At 44.5% G+C, this 22125-nt stretch overlaps 1 protein-coding gene and 1 long non-coding RNA gene across 9 annotated transcripts; one reads left to right on the forward strand and one right to left on the reverse strand.

The window, feature by feature from the left end:
* Positions 1–431: 431 nt before the first annotated feature.
* Positions 432–21662, reverse strand: LOC121668887 (ATP-binding cassette sub-family C member 6-like). Of its 8 annotated transcripts, none has more exons than XM_042037178.1 (31): positions 21442–21662; positions 20887–21063; positions 20415–20540; positions 19665–19802; positions 19292–19417; positions 18649–18710; positions 17746–17877; positions 17213–17425; positions 16260–16437; positions 15670–15831; positions 14062–14154; positions 13470–13673; positions 12964–13110; positions 12152–12239; positions 11789–11858; positions 11030–11156; positions 10381–10557; positions 9751–9918; positions 8566–8752; positions 8120–8243; positions 7513–7630; positions 6692–6899; positions 5691–6001; positions 4810–5009; positions 4574–4700; positions 3911–4012; positions 3032–3178; positions 2440–2598; positions 2048–2214; positions 1376–1570; positions 432–834 (listed from the first exon to the last, which is right to left on the reverse strand). In XM_042037178.1, the coding sequence occupies exons 1-31, from the start codon at positions 21472–21474 to the stop codon at positions 726–728; spliced, it is 4575 nt and encodes a 1524-aa protein (XP_041893112.1). In that variant the 5' UTR covers positions 21475–21662; the 3' UTR covers positions 432–725. The 8 variants fall into 8 exon arrangements, with proteins under 8 accessions (XP_041893112.1, XP_041893104.1, XP_041893105.1 ...); XM_042037170.1 differs by having other exon boundaries at positions 8566–8749; positions 21442–21602; XM_042037171.1 differs by having other exon boundaries at positions 8120–8183; positions 21442–21602.
* LOC121668891 lies at positions 17872–19848 on the forward strand. The gene is made up of 3 exons (XR_006017575.1): positions 17872–18841; positions 19294–19378; positions 19674–19848. It is a non-coding gene; the product is annotated as an uncharacterized LOC121668891 (long non-coding RNA).
* Positions 21663–22125: the final 463 nt, after the last annotated feature.

Here is a 22125-nt window from a genome sequence, read left to right on the forward strand (position 1 = left end):
CATGTTCCTGTCGTGCACTGCTGAGCCCCTGCCGGAGCTGGCTCTGCTCCTGCAGAGGGAGGGAGTGGATCTGATCCCCAGCTGTGACAACAGGCAGCCTGTGCCCTCCTGCTAAGGGGCATCCTGCCTGCCCTTCCCTCCTCCCCCACTGTTTGTGCACTTTGGATGATGAGCTCCAGCTGCTGCCTTGGAGTCCACAACTGTGTAAGAACAGCGCCCAGGTGAGCAGTCCTTAAGACACTGACAAAACACTTCATTTGTTCTGCCTGGAGCTTAGGATAAACTGCAAACAGTTAAGTTTCCTTGCTACCAGTTAAATTCTTCCTTGCTGTCCATAAAAGCTTGTTGGCTTTTAAAAATAATCTGTGTAATCTTTAAGTATGATGGATATTTGGACTCCATTTATAGTATAAATAAGGAATGCTGTGGTCTTTCCCTTTTGGCTTGTTTGCTTTTATACCAGAAAAGTGTTTAAGTCTTGACTGGCTCGTTTTCAGCAGTCAAGTGAGGTTTTGGTATCTGGAAATACAATGAAAGTGGAATTGCAAAGTTTCCTATAGAAATAATGTGTATCCCAAGTTACCCCTTTCCATCTACTCACTGCAGGTCTGGCTCATACAAGCTTTGGTTGAATGTCAGGCATTTTGGAGAGAAACCAAAACAGCTCAATTATGAGATCAATTACTCCTGATAGTGGTGGTGCTATGGGATACTCCATGAGTGAGTCATGCAAGGCCTGATTCTTCCATCAGTCTGTAGAATAGTCCCTTCTGAGCTATTAAATGTTCTGGAGTATCAAATTCTGCTATCCGACCATTTTCCAAGACTAAAATCCTGTGAACATGAAAACAGAGGTGTAAGTTTGGGGACACACAGCAGCTGTAATAAATGTAGTTATTTCTACTTAGTTTTAAAATAAATTTCAGTACTTGCTGCTTATTCAGCCAAGCTTTCCAACAGCTTTTCAGCTGGGAAACAGTACTGGGATAGAAAGAGTTTCTGTTGAGTGACTGTTCAAGTACTGAGTTTGGGAGGAGGGGTTTTTGGCAATTGAGACTGGAGTGAGATTTGTGAATGGGTACTGGGTATTTTAGTTTCACAACTCTCAGGTGACACAAGGAGCTGTGGTCATGGTTTTGCTGTCAGTGGCAGGGAAAGGGCTGTGACACAGCACAAAGGCATTGTGTGGGAGTAAAGGATCTCTGATTAACCTATTGGTTTCCAGCTGGTTTAAGAGAGATCCGCCAAACTCTAAAGCAAAGCTTGGAGGGTTAAACACAAAGAGGACAGAAACGAAATTGCTGTTCAGCACCACTGTGGTGTGTCAGTCACATCAGCTGCCTGTGTGTTCCCTCCTGCTCAGGAATGTCTGTACCTGTCACAGTCCAGGAGGGTGTTCACCCGGTGAGTGATTGTTAACACAGTGCTGTCTCTGAACTCAGTCCTCAGCATGGACTGAATCTGGACATCAGTTTCTACATCCACTGCTGCTGTGGCCTCATCCAGAACGAGGATTGTGGCTTTCCGCAGGAGTGCTCTGGCCAGACAAACCAGCTGTTTCTGACCAGTGCTGCAAGTAAGAAGAGGGCTGGTAAACTGAGGCTGGTAGTCACTTTTCCTTGGGGTCAGATCAGATGATTCATACGAAATTAATAATGAAAAGGTGATTGTTCCCTTTCTCTGAAAGGGTGATTGAGGCTGGTGGCACTGCAGGTAGGTAACAGCATCAAACAGCCTAAGGAAGTGAAGGGGAGGCATTGCTATGGCACCCAGAAAATTAGGGTACTTGGAATGGGATTGTGGGATTCTAAGTACTGCACAAATGCAAACCACCACAATGATTACATCTCAGAAGTCTTCCTTGGTGTCTTCTGATTTGATTTCATGCTGCTAAACAGGACAGTAATGCAGCAATTTGCTGTCTGGATGCCATTAAAAAAAACTGATTATATTTTAAAAGGAATTAGCTTCCTTATCCAACCAGCTCTGTTCTCCTAGCCCAGGGGCTGGCTCTGCCCTGCCACTCCCTTTCTGCAGATAAAGGTACCTTAGGTTTTCCCCTTGGTCAGTGCACTTATATTCCAGCTGCTCTGGCAAATCTGCAACAAAGTTCTTGAGCTGAGTCAGTTCCAAAGCTGTCCAGATGTCTGCATCAGTGTATTGGTTTAATGGGTCGAGATTCATTCTTAGGGAGCCGGAAAACAAAACTGGATCCTGAGCACAGAGACAGTACAAACAACTCCTGAAATGAATATAAAAATGAGCTCTTGGGTCCTGCCTGCTGGGTGGGAATCTGTGACTGATGTTATCTTGAACGGCAGATGAACACGGCATTTCCAACATGGAAATTGCTCAATGTCCCTCTTGTCACTGAATCTTTATAAACCCTTCCCAGCTGTTCAAGATCCTGCTCAAGGATTTTGGAAATGAGTTTCATACCTGGGGTACGACAGTTATCTTGGATCTGAGGTTGTGGAGGCCTAGTTGGGCAATATCCTGTCCATCAATTAGAATGGCTCCTTCTGCAGCTTCCACCAGTCGCAGCAATCCCACTGCAAGGGTGGATTTCCCAGCTCCTGTTCTGCCAGTTATGCCAATCTGTAAAGTGCAATGGAAAGACTTTGGTTTTGATGTTGATGGTTTTCTCACAGTTGGACAAACATGTCATGTAGCTGCTCTTGGTCTTTTGACGAGAGACAGCTTTGCATGGATCAGATCTTTAGGGCTGCTCATGATTGGCATAGCCTGGCAATGCTTTCTTAAAGGGAAGCATTTATAGTTCACAAAAGCCTTTGATGGGAAGAATAATTACAAGACTTAGCAGCTCGAACAGGGCCTTGATGTGGACCTAGAATGAAAAAGTGGAATTCCTTTGCTGTAACAAGCTGGACAAGGTGTGCAGTGGGGGAGATGGGCTCCTGCTTTCCTGCAGCTGCCAGGCTGCCTAGCTGGGTGCAGGTGGGGGCTGTATCCCCCTGGATCTGGTCACTGCCCAGCACTGCTCACAGTGCTAGAGGAGTGGTTCTCCTACCTTCTCGTGCCCATTGATGGTCACACTGATATGCCTCAGTGCTAACTCCAAACCTGGCCTGTAGCACAGGCTGTAGTTTTTAAATTCAATCCTTCCTTCAGTGAGCCAAACTTGCCCTTGGAGTTTGCCATTCAGAGTCCAGGGTGCCTGAAGAGATGGAAGCAAACAGCAGTGTTTAAGGCTGATTTAAATTACCCAATCAAGTGGCCATACTGGAATGGGAAGCTCATGAAGATGTCTGTGCCAACTCCCTCCCAATCTCTTTGCTATTTCCAAACCAGAAAAAGGCCTCTAACTTTCATACTGCAGATGCTGGCTTTTTACTTTATCCAAAGATGCCGATCAGATTTTCTTTACTGAAAATGGGGATGAATATTTGCTTGCAAGTCAGAGTTCTGACATTGAGTGGTTCAATAAAAAAAATTTATATTCCCCTGTAAACAGGACTGTGAAAGCGTCCTCTCTCAGGGCAGCATATGGAGATATAATTCTAATGATTACAGAACAAAAATTTTTGCACTGGAGACTTTTAGCAGCTAAAAGGCTATCTAGGAGCCAGCAGTTATCAGAGAGTTGCATCTGAAGTCACATAAATACTCCAAATATGGGCAGAAAATGTCTCATTCCATGAGTGTTACCAAGTGAAGCTATTTTAATGGCAATCCAATGCATAACTCTCTTGAGAAAATAATGATCAGAGGTTATAAAACAAGTCTAGTCAGTTGGATAAAACCCAAATGCTGCAGTTCTTTAAAGGAAACATGACTGGCCTTTCAGAAGGGGAAAACTAGAGGTTTTTCAGGTGGAACAGGAAGGTTACTCATTGAGTTTGCAGAGATGTTCAGCCCCTTCTAATAAGGTCAGTAGTGGATTAGCTACCTCCTTAGGAGTCCTCAGGTATTCTCTCACTCTCTCCACAGAAACAATGTTGTTCTCTATTTCTGTCCAGGAGCGAACCATCCAGTTCAGAACACCAGTTATCTGCCACAAGGAAAGAGAAGCATTGGGGCAGAGAAAATGAGCCCTGACCTGTGCTTGTGAGTTACCTGGTACTTTGTGTTAGTGTTTATTTCTAAAGATCTCCTCAGCAGCTAATTATATCAGAAATTAGATTACATCAGAAAACCTTAAAATGCTGAAGTGAAAGCCAGCTCCTGCCACAGCACCCTTCAGCAAGTTTATAGAGAGTTAAATGCTACTGACTTGGATGCTAAAAGATGGTGTAGCTGTTTCTTAGGTTCTTGTGCAACTAGTCTACAAGCACGTAAGACAGGTGCTAGAGACCTTGCTTCAGCTGCCCAGGCCTTGCTTGGACTTAAGTGTAAGTTCAGGTGCAGGAGGAAGATGGCCTGTGCATGCGTTTATGAGGTTCATTCCCTAAGGGGCCACGTGCTCCAGATGCTCTGGATTTTAGCAATGACAGCAGGATTTGGTAGGAAAAGGCATCTAGAAAGGCACAGAAATAGTTCATAATTTCTTAGAAATTAAAATGCAGTTGCTTTTGATAGAGGCAAGCATGGTATTATTTCCACACTGGGTTACCTGGAGAGCACAGGAAATGGAGAAGCCAGCAGCTCCTGGGCTGAGCTGTGTCCTGCCCATGGCTGCAAACAGGGCTGCAACCAGCACGATGCCATTGCCCAGGAACTCCAGGTTTGTAGCAAGCCACCTGCAGGAGGAGGAGAGCCCAGGGCTGTTGCTGGGTGCCCTCTCCCTTTCTCCCAACACGTGATTACTTTACAGAACACTCACAGAGCTGCTGGGCAGATTTGTTGTACCTGTCAGCAACAGCTCCAGGGAAGCAAATTCGCTGATTCTCATCCACTAGGAAATTGCTCTTTGAAATAAACCTCTGCTGGTCCTTGTGAGCACGGATCACACTGCTGCCTTGGAAAGTTTCTGAGATGTGGGAGTAGATGGGAGACCTGCTGGCAGCCTCCATGCGTCTCAGCTGGCAGGAGGTGGTGACATAGAAGTGCTGGTACAAGGGAAAATGGAAGGGAGAGACATTAGAAGGCTCATGCCTCTCAGGAGGTGCTCCACAGGAAATTTGGGAGGGCCTCAACAAGTGCAACAGTACATGCTATCCTCATGCTACACAACCTTATGTGCAGGTAGGAGATGCCCTTAAAAGACGAGCTAGTGTTCCTACCTCGGTTATGTCCTATCTTTATTAGGAATAACCCTGTGGTTGGGGCAAAGGAGCCAGGGTGGTCTGACCCCACAAAACCTCTACACGCAGTTTCTCCTGTAGCTGAGCCCTCTGCTTGATGGAAAACAGAAGTGAACTTGCCCTTCCCTCATGCTCAGTCTTAGCTGGCAAACTTGGATATATGAAAAGTAGTGTAGGAATTCTGCAGGAAAGGAAAAATGCTTTTGGTCTTCATGTGATTTACACTAATGGTGATAAGGGATATAGCTCTAGGTAGGATTTGATTTAGACATCAGAAAAGCACAAGCCTCTGAGAGGGCGCTGGGGTGCTTCGGAAGGCTGAGGTGATGAGGGAAAGGGACTGACATTGCTCTTGCTTAAATGCAATTTGAGATGATGAAACTAATTTCTGCACGCCTTCACTCCTAAGAAATGGAAGGAGGCTTTCTGCAAGGACGTGGCTGTGCTGCTTCAGCCTCTCCTGTGTGTGTATCTGTGAGCTCCTACCTGGAATGCTGCATAAAGAACAGTCAAGGGCACTATGGCCAGTGCTGCCCATGGTGTAGCCACCACAATCACCAGGTAGATCTCCAGTAAGTTGAACAAGAATCCCAGCACGGACTTCAGCTTGTCAGGGATGACAGAATCAACAGCATCCATGTCTCTGGAGAAGCGGTTCAGCAGGTGTCCAATGGGTGTTTGCTCAAAGAAGAGCATTGGGGATCTCATGACACTGCTCAGCAGCTGCAGGAAGAGCTGGTGTGAGGCTAACACGCCCCCCAGGAGCACTGCTGCTGTGCAGGCAAACCTGCCCAGGGCTGTAAGAGAAAAGGAACTCTTATTACTAGGTCTGAACAAACCCACCCTGGAGTTCTCCTTTGCAAAATCGTGATCTCCACTTAGTCCTGTGAATGCTGCACCAGTGTGCATTCAGGAAGGTGCAATGGGAATTAAACCTCTCTTTAGCAGGAATTAAACCAAGCCTCAGAGTTGCAGGGTAAGCTACTCCTTCTGTAGGGTAGTTACGGAGTGGCCAAAGACCTTCTAACCCAGCTTGATGGGGGGCATGGATTCAGCAACTTAAATATGTGGGACAAATTATTCATTCATCACAAAATAAGCTTGACTGGGATTACTTTAAATTGCTCAGTGATATTTTTTCTTTTTAAATAGAGTGCCCAAAAGAATTGTGGCTATTCTAAAAGAAAAAGATAAAGAAATTTAGAAGTCCATGAGTTTATCTTCTTTTCTCTCTGTTTTACGTGACCTAAGCCAAGATTTAATTCAGCATGGAGAAGAGCCCCCACTTGCACTTTTATACAACTAATTTATGCTGGAAGGATGGAAAGAGATAGGAAGAAGAAAGAAAAACCTTTAGGGTTGATGCCAGAAGCCCAGGAGGCTGAATCCCAAGGGTATGCACTTGTTTATATTCTGAGAAAACATCCTGGATATGGGGAAGGGAGGTGGGAATACAGAGAAGAATTAGGTGAGCAACTTAAACGAACCTTGAACCACTGCCAATGCACCAAAGACTCCAACTCTGAGCTCTGTGAGCTGCTGTGTCCCATTGTGCACGGGGTCATCAGTCCAGAGGCTGAGCCAGTAGCCCCGCGAGAAGGCCACGGCCTGGTGGCATGCGAAGGACAGCACGGCGCTCGCGCACAGGGCCGGGCCCGTGGCCGCCAGGTACGCTCCGTGCACCCCAGCACTGACCTGCAGCGAGGCAAGGGGCAAAAAGAGGACGAGAGGTCGGGAGGATCAAGCTTGCTAGCAAAAAAAAGCAGCTCTGAAGCAAGGAATGATTTATTAGGGCATTTCTTGGTTATACGTCACAGCCATAGCAACCATTTTGATTCTTTGTTTTCCTCACGGATGAGTAACAAAGGCATACTTAAAGAAATCATTAATGAATGATTATTATCAACTGTTGAATGTTATGCAGTAGGCTCGTGTTACTTCTGGAATGCACATAAGGCTTTCCTTATGTTAGGCAGAGGTTTTTCTGTGTTCCTGGTGTGAGAGAGAACTCTCATGTTCACACGGGGTGCTTGTGTGGGGGCCTGCTGGTCAGGAGAGGTGAGGAGACCCTTGTCTGGCTAGTGCTGTGCTTCCCTAGAGGAAAAGCTGCTCCTTTTGGGGTTTCTAACGTCTTACTCTCATTTCTTCTCAGTATAGTATGTCCTTGTCTCAGTTATAGGGCACACTTGTACAGCTCAGCTGACTCCCTGGCTGTGGTTTAGCTTAGGCAGGGAGCTGGCCTGCCTGCCATGAGTGTGATATCCCCATGGAATGTGTCCTTGCCTGTACAGGAAGGTGCTGTGCTTACCCTGCCATGCTGAGTTGTCTCTGCCTTGGTTAATCCTCCACTGGTGGCTGCAGCACTGGTACAGTCTTGACTCACAGCAATGGTCTCCCTTCCCACAGCAGATTTTACTGAACCACCACTTCATTAAGAAAACAAAAATCTTTTCAATTTTTAGTCACCCTATCCATCCCTAAATTCATGCCTTTTTTGAGGGCTGCAGTTTTCAGGGCCCTCCAGAGTGACCCCAAGCATTGTCCATGTTTGTCACAGTGACTGGCCTCTGTCAAGCCACTGAGGAGCAGAGGCTTAAAAGCATTCACTCTCTGAGGCTGGTTTGGGATGAGTCTGACGTTACAGCCCCACTGGAAAGTCATCAGCAACCAAATGCATCAAGGTGTGCCTGTACTTGAGCTCTGTTCTGGCTTCTTGTGAAATACAGAAGGAATATCAGTCAACTTCGACATCCAAGAGCAGGTTTTTAACTCTTTCTTGAGTTTTGCCCGTTTGCTCTTGTTATTAATTTACAGATCAATCCCAAACCTGTATCATACTCAGTAAGAGCCTCCATTTAGGCTTGTAGGGGCTTTTGGAGTAAGTTCTTCAGTGTCTGAGACTGCTTTAAGCTTACCTAAGGGGTTTCTCCTGAGATGGACCATTTCCAGTGGTGATAGTGCCTTTGGTTTCTCCCAAAGCTGTGAAACAAATGTAGTTTTTTTCTAAATGCTTTAGAATCCTGTTTTGTCCTGTAGAGCCTTTGAAAGACAGGTAATATGGAGGAAAGATTCTTTTAAAATATTGTTTCTAAAGGTAGAAATATCAATGTTAGGCTTGAAGAATAGCACATAATAGTGGGCAGTAGTTTACTGCAGGATTAGTGTCTCCTAATATGGATTCAAGAACCAATTTTGAGGTGATGAGTCAGATAATTTGACAGGCATATTTTTCTCCACACAAAACACCACCTTACTGTGATTTGGTCTCTGCTTTAAATGTCCATAATAAAACAAATGGGATATGAAGGAAACAATTGACTTAATAGACCTAAGAAGAATGATTCCAACCCATCTGGGTTACCTGGAAACCCAGCACATGGCTTCTCTTCCGCAGTAATGTGCGAATGAAGAAATTCTGCAAAGGCCCCATTTCTCTGTAGAAGTTCTTGGTAGGAACCAGTTTCTGAGATCATTCCGTTCACCAGAAAAACAATGCTGTCCACTTGAGGCAAAATGTTAACTGTGTGGGTCACCAGCACACGAGTCTGCTTGAATAAAGAGGGAACAGTTAAAATTGTTCTGCTGTCAGTACTGGTATCAGTATGTCAGCATCAAATTTAGGCCTCAAAAATTCATCAGCCTGAATGGAATTAAAGGGCATTTCCTTTTATTTACATTTCTGAGCATATTTGCACAGATAACTGGAGGAAAGGACATAAAAGTAATTTTTCCCTAGATAAATTGGCATATTCTGCATTTCTAATATACAATCAGGCCTTTGAGTACACCTTACATTCTTCTTAGTCAGTCATTCTGTTTCAATACATAATTATATTCTGATACTTGCAACCAATCCTCATGGAGAGAAAGGTTATAATCAGATACGTTTGTTTTAATTGGACTTTCTAATGCAAGGAATTACCTGCTTCCTGTTTTCCTTCTGTAATGTGAAACTGAATTTATATTATGAATCCAGTAGAGCTGCCCTAGCATCTCTTCTCATGTAACTGTTTTTCTTATCCAGATTGCTTGACAGCAGAGAAATATCAAGGAATAACAAAATGCAACCAATGCAAAAAGAATGGAGAAGTGTTTAAATGATGAACATTTGGGTGATGAGAACTGTAAAGGTGCAACTGACCTATTCAAAAGTGATGGGATTAGACATCATGGTGATAGAATTTTGAAGAGATCAGGCAGCTCTTCTGAACTGTGCTAGAAGTAAATCTCAAAAGGAGGGAAGGATGATGTCAACAGAAGACCAAAGAACAGTAAACTTGCTGTGAAAGTAAGGCTGGCACTAGGCATGTAGTTTGCATGAGGATAAAGCCAGCCTTCCTTCTCCTGGGTGAGCTTCCCTGCAGGACTTGCAGGTGCTGTGTGGCCTGCAGAGGAGGTGCGTGGCCTCCCCAGCGCCCTGCTGCCACTGCAAAAAAGCATTTGTGAGCCTTTGATAAACTGAGCAACCCACCCTGCTGGAAACATTTCAGGGCTCTGCTAATTAGCAACATTGTGCAATTGTTTACAGTTCAGGTTTATAGCACACCTTGTCCTTTAGTAAACCATTGGGTCCAAGAACATGTTCAAAGATGTGCTGCCCCACATGGGCATCAACAGCTGACAGGGGATCGTCAAGCAGGTAAATCGAAGCCTTCTGGTACACGGCCCGAGCAAGGTTCACTCTCTGCTTCTGCCCTCCAGATAGATTGATTCCCTGGAAAATGTATTGACTCTATTTATTCCAAAGCTACAGCATATTTCCCAACTGCTGACTCCCTTTTACACTGAGACTTTACGACTTCCTTATTTTTAAATCAGTGCATCTCCCTCCCTCCCTCCCTCCCTCCAAATAGGGCTCTTGCAGAGGCAGAGTCTCTTGAACCACTCCTCTCTCCTGCAAAAGAGCACCCAAGAATGACCTGGATGTGTTGATTTTAGTCTTAAACATCTCTCATGTCTCTGATTAGGCTGTCAGAAGGTGGACTTAAACTAAATTAAATCATGGCCCAACTTCCCAGAAATTCCTGAGCACCTGCCTCTTGCGAATTTAGGTTTTTTGTGTTTTAATCAGGGCTCCCAAAGTTGTAGCTACTCAGGGGTAGATGTTTTAAGCAGAACACCTGAACTTGTAGCTACTCAGGGAAAAGTTGGCCAAAACATAAACCCAAGCCAGTACCTTTTCTCCTATTTCACTCTTCTGCCCTGCAGGGAAGGTCTCCAAATCAGGGTGCAGTGCACAAGCCTCTGTCACTCTATTGAACCATGTTTCATCCATCTCTTTCCCAAATAGAATATTATCTTCCACTGAAGCATTTAGAACCCAAGCTTGCTGGGGGACATAAGCTGCAGTGTCCTATAGAAGTGGAAGAATGTTAGCAAACTTTTCCATAAGGTCAACTTGACACTGTGGGAATCCATCTTTGAAGAAAAGCTCTCTCAGTTATGGCAATCTGGAATAATCATCACCACTGACAGTTCTCAGAAGGCTTTGAAAAATGTGAGTCTGCACTGTTACTGCCTTACAGGGGAGTAAACACAGGTACAAGTACAGGATGCAATTTACCAGGATGCCACTTCAGCTCCCTGTCAGAATGGGAAACAGAACTGCATCTTTGGAGTACTGTTCCAGCTCCTATTCCCAAAGTCCAGGCGCATCTGAGAGGTCTGCAGCACCTTGAGATAATTAAATGTGGACTGATACATACAGCCTGTGTTAAAATTCAGCAGTAAATGGGTTTTCCTCAGGTACCTGATGCTGTGTTTAATACCTTACAGTTCCTGAAAACAGCCTAATTAGAGAAGCAAATGCTGAGGGCAAAATTCACCTTCATGGTCACGCAGCCATCTGTGGTCTCCAGCTCGCCCAGTAATGCTGCCAGCAGGGAGGACTTGCCAGCACCCACCTGCCCAACCACAGCCAGCAAAGAGCCCTGGGGCACACTGAGATCTATGCTGTGGGGAGAAGATCAGGCTCTTACACTTAGATACACTTCCTGAAAATAAATGTAATTATTATCAAAATTCTTGCTATTGTCAGGTATGTATTAAGTAAATACCCTAATTTCATCCCTTCAAAGACACCTCCAAACAGAAAGACTTCTTCATCCACATCCCCATCTGAGTTTCATACCCAGATCCCCACTCTGGAGCCAGGCTAGCCCAAAGCATTGGATGTAGAACATTCCTGAACACCAGAACTTTTCAAAGCTTTTCTTTTCTAAAATGTCAATGCCTTTTGAAATAAGCATGTAGTGATGTCATATATAACATCTGCATTCCATCTACATTTTTCACTTAAATTACTGTAATTTCATATTTGGGCAAGAAAACTGTATAAAGAAAACAGTCTCCATGTATTACAGCAACATCCAGATACAGGCACCTTCCCATTTATGTGCTCCTCAACATAAAAGCAAGATTATGTTTTGTCTGATTTTATAATTTTCAGAATTCAACATTGAATAAGAAGCAAACTCAGAAGCCTCTGGATATTCCACCCTGGTTTCACTTAGGCCCTGAGGAATTAGCTCATTCAGCATCCCCTGACCTACAGAATTGAGAGATGACTAAGGGTAAGTCTGTACCTTCTAAGACAAGGAGAAGTTTCTTTGCTCCAGCAGAAAGTCCCATTTCTTATGGTGATACTTGTGTGTGCTAAAACATGAAGAAAGACAGACCACTTGTAAATGCAAAGGTAGCTACAGAAATGTCCCAATTTATGTGATTTTATGTTTCAGTGTGTATTTGTTACATAAAATGAACCTTTATTATGAAAAGAAGGGGTAAATTACCAGACTAGATTTCATTGTTCGAAATAATGAGGCCAGAGAGATAGTGACAGTAAGGGGCAAATATTTTTCTCTTGACTGTGGTAGACACCCTGAGTAGAGGCTGAACAATGGAAATTACTCCTCTTATTAGACAAGAGCACTAACATAAAAGCTCACCACAGCCAGAAGTGCTCCTGCGAGAGCTCTCAGGATTCAGTTCTTCCAGATTCAGAAAAGCTGCTAAGCGGTTTAAGGAAACTTTGGCCTGAAATGAAGCAGCACACAGAAGAACGTAAGATTTAGAGTAGAAAGGGAGCAAAAACCCAAAGTGAAGGCTCAACTTGAAGACTCACTTAGAATATTGAGTAGGTGCTATGCTGCAGATGCTGTAGGCTTAGATGGGCCAAAGGCAGCTCTTCCTTACGTCACCTGCCTTTATTCCCACTTAGCTTAGCAAAAACCCCATATCCTTCCCTGTGCTTCTGGTTCAGTGAAATTGGTACTTTTTCATCCAATCCTTCCTGCAGTCTTTCCAGTGATTGCTTCTGTACCTGAAAATCTGTGACAGTCTTGGAGTGTAAGAGGGAAATAAATTTCCTAATTTCTTACTGAACAATGAATTGCTTTTCTTTCTGGCTTGGACTAGCAGGGTTTCTATTGATCCCCTATGGAGATTTTGCTCCACCTATTCTGATTTCTGTGATTAAAAACAGAACTGGAAGCCCCTCTGAGATCTAATGGTGCTTGTGCTGAGCTAGAAAAGACTTAGGAGTAATTCTTGTTGACTAAGTTGTCAATATAAAGGAGCCCTTCTGAAAAGCAATGCCACAAAGTACCTTTAGCTGCAAGCCCTTGCACTTCACTGTTTCACAGTGGCAATTAAATAGCTGATGTACAGAGCCCTAAGAAATCCCTACTTTTACCTGTTAATGGGGATATGTAAAAAAATCTCTATGGCCAAAGGAAGAGAAACAGGGCCTGCAGCTAACCTGGACAGCGGCATTGATGGAGAAGGGCAGGAAGGAGTGGGCAGTGTTGAGGATGTTGATCAGTGTTAAGGACACAAAGGCTTTCTCAGCATCCAGCACGTGTGTGTTGTCCACCAGGGTGTAGACAGCAAACATGACAAATGTGATCTGAAAGGGAGCAAAGGAAAAGAAAACCATTTGCTTCAAAATGGTCCAAGGGTGACAGGCCCTTCCTTAAGACTCTGGGGCCCATTTGGTTAAATCCAGGCTATCACCTCTAGGTGCCTGTCCTGCAGGTACCACAGGCACAGGTCTGGCATGTTGCTGACAGAACCAAGTCTCATTGTTTGAGGTTTGCTCTGCTTTAAGGAGGTTTTGGTGTGGCAGCCACAGCAACTCCTGTGACTTCCAGCTCCTCCAGGCAGATAAAATCTTTAGCTGTCCATAGGAAAAATCTGTCCAGGCAGAAGTACAAAGAGAAATAGAAGTAACAGCACGTGTTTTATGTAGGAAGGTGATCTGCTCACCAGGAAAGTTGATGAATGGAAAGAAACTAGGGATGCTGAGAAGAGAATCTGAGATCTTTTTAAGGCCTGAAGTTCTTGCTTTCGGATTCCAAGCACTTTCTCCATGAAGGTTTTCTCCCAGCCATGCAGTTTGATTACTTTGATGTCACTGAGAATGGCATTGGTGAGTTTGGCCCTCTCATCCTTATGCTTCATCTGGGTTTCCTGTAACAAATGTTTGAGTTTTATCATTTAATAGGTTGAATGTTTAATGGTGCAATTATTTTGAAGAAAAATACCTTATTCCTGCCTCCAAATCCTGAATAAATTTCCCTGCAGTTGAGCTGTGTATACTGTTTTGCTTAGGAATCTTCCAGGCTGGGAAATATTTTACTTTTCATCTTCAGAGCTTTATTTTTACTGGCAGTACATAAAAACAACAGAAAAGTAGGGCAAACATGGTAAAAGGCTGAACATGGAAGACCTTGCTCTAAATTTCAAGAAACTTAGCAAGCTTCAAATCCTCCTATGTTACTTCAGTCAAGCATGAATAATAAATATAAGCCATCACATAACTCAGTAAACCACTTCATTTTCACAAAGCAAAATGTACCTGAAACTGACTCCTCTTCTTGGTGATCACAAAATTCAGAGGCAAAAGAAAAAGGAATACAGCAATTGCAGTCAAGGCAGATGGTCCTAGAAGCTGCCAGGAGAGAAATGGAAAGAGAAGGAACTTCTGGTGATGACTAGGAAAAACTGTTTTTCATTCCCCATGCTCACTTTCCCTCCCATTTGAGCTTGTGCATAACATCCCTCTGGCTAAGCCTTTCCCCTGATCTTGCCTTTGCCTTTCCTGGGAGTTGTGCTCCCTAAGCACTGTGGATTGTTAACTCTCCAGGCAGGATAACGCCTGTCATCAGGCTGTGCTGAATTTATTTGCTCCCTTGTTAGGAACTAGATCAGTGCTGAAGGCAATCCAGAGGCACGCTGGCAATTCAAGCCATTCCCGGCTCTTCCCAACCGTCCTTGGGTGCGTTCAGGACATCTTGTGGCTGCCCCGAGTAAGTGACCCTGGACAATACCAGGTTTTCCTTAAAAAACAAACCCAAACCCTCAACAAAATATTCTTGCAGCATAAATAACCCAGCTTGTCTGCATTTACACCAAGGTGAGATGAAATGGTGGCATTATCCTGTGCCATTAACTTGGGACAGCTCTTGGATCCCACGGTTCATAATAATCGTGCATCAAAACTTGTTTCTCACGGGTTGGTTACGTCTCCCTAGGGATGGCTGGACAGGGGAATGCTGGTGTACACAGAGCATTACAGGTATTGTCTACACAAATGGTCTGTGAACACCAGCAAACACAGTGTAATTATGCTCCAACCACATTCAACTTGTCAACGTCACTAGGAAAGGGATGATGACTTCTCAGCAGTCTGCACCATGGCTACTGGTTTTCACAGTCACAGCATCCTGCCAGGCACAAGGCACAGTCCATCCTGGGTAATACAGGAAAGTCTCAAAGGCCTCTGGAAAGCTCCTGTGAATCACCTGTCTCTACACCGCTCATTCTTCCATTTACCAAAAACAGGGACTAAGAAATAGGGCTCTGTACTGCTGAGAAAATACCACACATTGATTAAAAATGGATCTTTTAGATTACCATCCACTACTTCTAATTCAGGTTTTGCTCTCTCCTTGCTAAATTCCTTAATACCGATGAAATTCAAAGTATCCAATACCCTTTTTGAATGTCATGTAACTTTGCTTTTCAAGCTGTTTCAGTGATCTTCTGGTAATCAGGCTTCAGGATGAAGTACGTCAAGTTGCTATTTCAGAGCATTCCCCATTATGTCCTGGAACTATGCTAAGGAGCTGGCACTGGACTTTTAGCATGCACTGGGCCACCAAGAGGTGACAGAGGAAAATCTGAAGCAGAAGTTTTATCAGTCAGATTCATTTAACTATACTCACAGTCTCCTAAAAGGGACTGAATGCTGAATACACAGGTGAGAAGATGAACTGAAGGATCAGGCGAGGATTCTATACCAATAAAAATATTTTTCAGAAAGAAAAGTGAATGCACCACGCTACAGAGCTGCAAAAAATATGGCAATTTCATGTAATTCAAGCCAGTAAGTAGAATTTTGAAATCTCCTTTTTCCTTTCATATTTAGAATAGAAGGGGATTGATAAATACTGTCATATTTTACCTGCCACAAGAAGATAAAGCAGGTGATAATCCGAATAGGGGCCAGCCAGGTCCCATTAAAATAGATAATCAGATCCATTAGCTTCTGCACATCAACAGATACCAGATTAACAGTTTCACCGATGGTCGCTGCTTTCCTTGAGGCATTTGACATAACTAGGATCTAGACAGGGCAAAGAAAAGATATCATCAAACAACAGCTTTGGTCCAAAAGTCAAACAACTTTCTTTTCCTCATAGAGAACAAAGAGGGAGAAAAATATCAAATCCCAGGTATTGAAACCATGCTGCTGCCTGGGCCATGTGACTTCACTTTGAGATGAAGCATCTACTCCTTTTCCCCAACCATCATATACAGCATAAGAAAGTTTATGTTGATTTTTGCTTTCCTTTTCTTGGCTTTTCCTTCAGAGGGAAGCTCTGAAAAATGTATCTGCCATGTACTGTTCAGAAATGAATACAGGACAGCTACAGCCTAAAACCAGTTTCTAGTGACATCTCCCCTGATATTGCTATGAACAATGTACAACATCATAACTACTAATATAGAGCTAGAAAAAAGCAAAAGTAAAAAAAGGATCTGCACCCTCACCTTCCTATACACAAGCCCTGTTACTGCAGTTCTCAGCCTCAGCCCCAGAACAAGGCACATGTACATGTAACGTTGCTCAAACAGAGTCTGGAGACAACCCAGCAGGAACATGCTGAAGGCATAGAAATAACCAAGCCAGCTCGGTGCTGCCTGATCTTCAATGAACTTCAGGAAAAGGCTGCAAGACAGGAGTAAAATGTTGCTGAATCCTCAGAATTATCAGACCCAAAAAATAAACTGGCAGAAATACCGGAGATCTTTCTGTATTCTCTCTGGCTGAGGTTTATCTAGCCACTCTTGGTTTTGAAGCAATCTCTGATCTCAGCATCCTCTCAGGGTAAACCTCATTTTCAGTGTTAAGGATGGCTCCTGATTTTCATGAATTTGTCAGAAATATGCAAAGTGGTAGCTGTAATCTAAGGGAGTAATTGGCATTTCCAGAACTACTTCTAATCTTAATGACTGAGAAGAGATTTTGCCCTTGAAAATATAATGTACTGCAGGTTGGTGTTGTACCAACAGAGCCCACAAAGCATTTTATCAACTAACAAAGCTATTTAAGATGTGTAGGATGCACAGCCATGCTCTTTATTAGTCAGGGAACATAACAGTCTTAAGACTACAGCAAGTGGCAAGTGGTGTGACATACGGAACCATCAAATAACTCCTGTTCTAGTAAAGTTGTCAAATGGCTTGGTGCATCCTGTCCTTCCCACTGTTGGAGTACAGCAGTGCAGACAGTGTGCACAGCTTCACACAGGGGCTTTGTGTCTTTTCCTCCTGCCTTGACAAAGGGCTCAGCACAAATGACACCTGAGCTCCTTCCATCAGCAAGAGCAGATTTTGAAAGGTCAGTGTTTGTGTGTCCGTGGGTGCTGACACACACATCTCTGAGCTCGTGGACACGGCAATCTTGTACATGTGATAGAAATACATTATAAATGTGCACATACCTCAGTAACTTTGGGGTGGAGAACAGGAAGACATCACAGATAACTAAGCAGACAGTGCTGAGAAGGAAGTAAGTTCCAAACATGCTCCAAAACATTTTCAGTAAGGGCCCGCTCTGACTGTGCTTTGATTGCAGTAGAGCCTCTGTCTCTTCAGCTTCTGCTATGCCAGTTTCAGTTTTCTGACCCTTTTTAAATGTAGCAGACTCCATTTTCCTGAAGGAAGAAACAATGGGAAAGCTACCTACAACTGGAGAAAGCTTGGGAAATTTGTACTTTCAAAAAATCACTAAATATCTCACACTGGGTCTCATACCATGTTCAGTATAAGTGCTCATCAAAAACTGATTCCCCTCACAGAAGGTTAGTTCTGTGCTTCCAAGAATGGAAGGATGTTCTCCAGCAGATTTTAACACACCTTAAAATCAGATTTTGCACAAAGGCACTCACACACCAGGACCTGTGAGTGTATTTGCTTAGATCATCTAGAACTACCCAGCTGAGCCCATGGTGTGCTCTCCAGAGCAAATACTCACTGCTGGGTTCTGCTGTGACACTTCTTCCACTCTCTTTCTGCCCAGGCAACAATTTCTTCAGAGGAATCCTGTTTCCTCACTGGCCACAAGTCATGCACCCCCAAGGCCTGCTGAGAGCCTTTCCAGAGGAGCCTGGAGGACACAGAGTGCAGTCAGGGGAGCACAGCAGGATCTGTGGTGTGCGTAACACTTTTGGAACACGGGGGCATTAAGGCAGTGCACACAGGCACTGACAGCCTGACAGTACTCAGGGCTGTCCTGTCCCAGAATAAACATGAATGGCCAGGAACAGCAGTTTTGCTTTGAATCCCTAGGCTACCTTCTGTCAGCACAATGGGGATTTGCAAGTCAGCCTTAATTTCTAGTCCATACTGAGAGTCTTGGGTAGTGGAGGACAAAGTTCAGTTTAACTTTCTCTGGGCTCCATGAAATGCAGATGAGACCTGATCACAGTGACAGTAGGCCCAAAGAATGTGATTGTTCTGCTTCTGAATGCTCAGCAGCACGCTGGCCCTATGCCCTCTTCACTATTTTCCCCTTTCCCAGCATTTGTTACAGCAAGGTCTGGCAGGCAGAGAGGGCTGTGGTTGGTGTACAGTGATCTTTTGAAATTGATGAGATCTATTTCAAGATTGGGAGGGCACTGGATGGGTAGTTGGGAGACAGAGAATTATCCAGAATCACAAATCTGCGTTTTAAACTCTTTTGAGAAAATAAGTTAAATTTTTATAATTTGATTTTATGAGAATACCTCAAGCCCCTAGAGAAATAATTTAAATCCTCACTCCATAAGCTAACTCAGGGGCTGAGATATTTCCTGGCTGCCATCTACATCCTCTCTCATCTCTGATGCTGTTGTTTTTTTCTGATATTGTAGCAAAACCATGTCTTCTGTTTTCTTACCCAGAGAACCACCAGTATGTGATTTTGGAAAGAAAAGAGCTGCTGGCTTCTGGGCACTGATTCTGATGGGAGAGAAAACATGTGTGATATTTATATATAGAAAAGGGCATGCATCAGATGAAGATAGTTCCCTTCTGGGCTTCCCCAGGAAAATCAATCAGAGTTATCCCCTCTCCCTATTCACTGAACCAGAGTAAGTGTATTGTGGAGTCTCAATGGGATTGGGAGATTTTGGAGATTTTGACTTTGCATTATGTCTCAGATGTAAGAACAAAGAATGTAATTCTTCATACCCAAAGACATTTATTTTCTTAAGCACAGAGCTTTTCTATACTCATACCACCAACAGAGTACTGCAGCACAGGAGAGCAGCACCAGGGGAAGCAATAGGAGCCCTATCCACTGGTTTCAGTGACAAGAAACATAAGTATGGATAGAAGGTTTTTAGTTTTGGAAAACTTACATAGAGAGACAGTGCACTGCTATCCCAAATTCTGCCAGTTACCTTTTAAAACTGTCAGCTTTTTTACAGAATGATGCACCTTACATCACCCAGATACTCATGTGCCTGTGTATCCCCATAAATTTAAAATCCTGTTGCAGCAATGAAGCAAATCATTAGGAAAAGCTGCCTTCTACTTACAGGATTGTTGTCAGCTTCAGAGAAGAACGGAGGGTGATCAACTAAGCAGAATAACACAAGTTCTCCTAGCACCAGGCCAGCATAAAAGTAAGTTGTAACATGGTGGAAATGGTCTTCCAGAAAGCCCTAAGGAACAGAACACTGGTGAAAATGAGGCAAGAACCTTCATGTTTAACCAGCAGAGAAAGAGCTTCTCATGTTCTACCTCTGCAAATAAACATCCATCACAAATATAGTGTCGTCAATCATTTTTCTCAGCACATATTTTAAAAGAGGAATTTGATTCTCCCCCTTACAGTCAACGAGACAAAAATATCCCTGTTGTTTAGAGATTTTGTAGCCCTGCACATTGAAGGTATGTGATCTCACTTACTTTTTGCAGGGCATGCTGAATTTTGGAACTAAACATCACAAGTGCAGCCACAAATGAGAGCAGCCAGTAAATCAACAGGACCCCTGAAGACTGGATGCCCATCATTCTTTCTGCTTGGGTAAGGAACAAGGCGAGGACCTGTGAGGAAGTACAAGTTTGTCCAAATAAATACGTGGTACTGGAATGTCAGTGTTATCAAATCAATGAATACAATAGAGAAAAATCAGTTAGCTTCTTGCCCAAACATTTCAAGATGTTCAGAGTTGCAGTATTGTTCCTAAGAGGCTAAAACTGAAAAGCTTTATGTGCAATTTTGCAGTCAAGAATGTCTCCAGAGAAGGCAAATAAGAAAATTACAATGGGGCCAACAGGCTGGGAGGATTTAGGTTAGGCAGATGCAATGACAGAAGGGGAGAATAGGCACTTATTCATTGAACAGAAATCGCATTTCACTCTAAACCACACTAAATCACATACTATGATTATGAGAAACGAAATCTTGTCTCGTTGTTGTGAGACCTCTTTCTAAACCCTACTGAAACCTCCTGCCAGGTGTGCTCTGCCCACAGGTCTGCCCCAACTCCAACACCCTGATGTGTCACACAGCAGTGGTGCACAAAGTGCATCCCCAGCCTTCTACTCCCCATCAGGCAAACTTGTACTCAGAGATAGCGAGAACCACAGGAAATACAAAATCTGTCCCAGGAGGGCTAAGCTTGGCTATGTGCAGACAAACAAGGGAAGAATTACCATTGTGATTCCCATCGCAGCAGGGCTAATGAAGAATGCTGAGGTCCGTGGGATCCCTTGGCTTTTCTCCCACACCATGAAGAAGACATTAGAAAAACACACTATTACCAGGATGAATCCAAGGACCTGGGGCAGAGACAGAAAACACACACTGGAATGAACTGAAATGCTGGGACAATCAACCAAACTGAATGATCCAAGCTGCCTGGGCAGTAAGACTGGAGAGGTGGAAGATCAGGTTTGGGACAGAGAATGTTATGGGAAGTGTCAGGGAATCAAATGCAAGTACAGGGGAGAAGATCTTATGACAGATCTTCCTAAAACTTTACTTGATTTATACTGACCTGAGCTGGTAAAAGTAAAAAAAAAACCACAGAGATGGATCATCAGGAAAGAATTAATGATTTAAAAAGTTAAGTTCTGCATCAAGGTTGTGACAATGTTAGGACCAAATCCCATGCTTCACCCTTACCATTTTGGCTTTGAAGACGTGGGACATCCTGATGTAGCCTTTGTTTCTGTGTCGAAGATACAAGTAGTAGAAAGGAAAACAGATCCAAAGATAGGCACAAGGGATCCAGGCAATGATGGAGCTCTCGAAGCACCAGGTCGTGCTTGGGGCGTTTGCAGGCCATGTCTGGTTCCAGTCCTGAAACAGAAACAATACAGAAGTGAAGGACATGATGCAGAGCAAGGCTGGGGAAAGGAATCCCATGACGGAAAGAGGAAGCAGATAATGGCTCGCAAACTATTACGGGACTTTATCAACCTTAGGGATGGAAATCTGTGTGAATCCGGACTGACCGACTCGCTAGAACCCTTTTAAAGGGATTTCTGTAGTGGGTCCGGGCCGCGTCCTCGTTCGCAGCTCATCACGTTTACTGCAGCTGAACAGTCTGTCCGGGCGAACCCTCGTCCCGGGGAGGCAAAGTCCGCGGCCCCTGCCGGAAACACGGCTTCCCGCACGGCGGAGCGCCGGCCGCCTCCCCTGCCGGCCCCGGCCCCGCGGCCTCCATCGCTCACTCACCCGGGGCCCGCACAGCGCGGTGCCCGAGCCCATGGATCCCCTGCCCGGGACCCCCGGCCCGGTGCCCGGCGCCCGGCGCTTCCTCGCTGGGCAGAGCTCCGATCCCGCCGGAGCGACTGCGCAGAGCCCCGGCCCGCCCGGCCCGCTGCGGCCAAAGTCCGGCCGCGGCAGCGGCAGCGCGCTCCGAGGCGGAGCCCTCGGGATTGCCGCTTTAGGCGCTCTCTAAGCACAGGGTCTAGGATAGAAAGGAGACATTGTTTATTCTTTCCACAAATCCAGCACGCCAAGGGGGTAAGAATAACATTTTCTGGTATAGTAAAATTTACATGAACACGCCCATCTAAGACATATTCTCCACCTATCTCATGTATATTTATGTATCTGGCGTAATTTAACACGCTGCTTGAAACACAAAATTCTTTTCTTTATTGAGCAACTTCTGTTGTAGAAGTTACCTGACCTTAGTTACGTTCACAAATGGCCAGAACATACAGGTTGAAGACGACAGTCTATTTTGTTGAAGTGACCTGGCATCAGCTACGCTTACAAAGGGTGCGAAGGCGCAGCCGGGGACGGATAATCCCGGGACGGATGCTCCCGGGACGGACGCTCCCGGGACGGACACTCCCGGGACGGATAATCCCGGGACGGACGCTCCCGGGACGGACGCTCCCGGGACGGACA

The sequence above is a fragment of the Corvus kubaryi genome, unplaced genomic scaffold (assembly GCF_017639235.1).
Source record: "Corvus kubaryi isolate FWS band 111438036 unplaced genomic scaffold, C.kubaryi_AGA036_p1.0 37387, whole genome shotgun sequence".
Lineage (NCBI taxonomy): Eukaryota > Metazoa > Chordata > Aves > Passeriformes > Corvidae > Corvus > Corvus kubaryi.

What these genes read in the sequence shown, in the direction of transcription:
- LOC121668887 (XM_042037178.1), bottom strand. Translation starts at nt 21,474, where the DNA reads ATGGGCTCGGGCACCGCGCTGTGCGGGCCCCGG. An exon ending in TCCATTCATCAACTTTCCTG is followed by an intron (nt 13,111 to 13,469) that starts GTGAGCAGATCA and finishes GCTCCCTTTCAG; the next exon opens with ATCACATTTGTCATGTTTGC. An exon ending in ACCCTCCTGGACTGTGACAG is followed by an intron (nt 835 to 1,375) that starts GTACAGACATTC and finishes TCATGTTCACAG; the next exon opens with GATTTTAGTCTTGGAAAATG.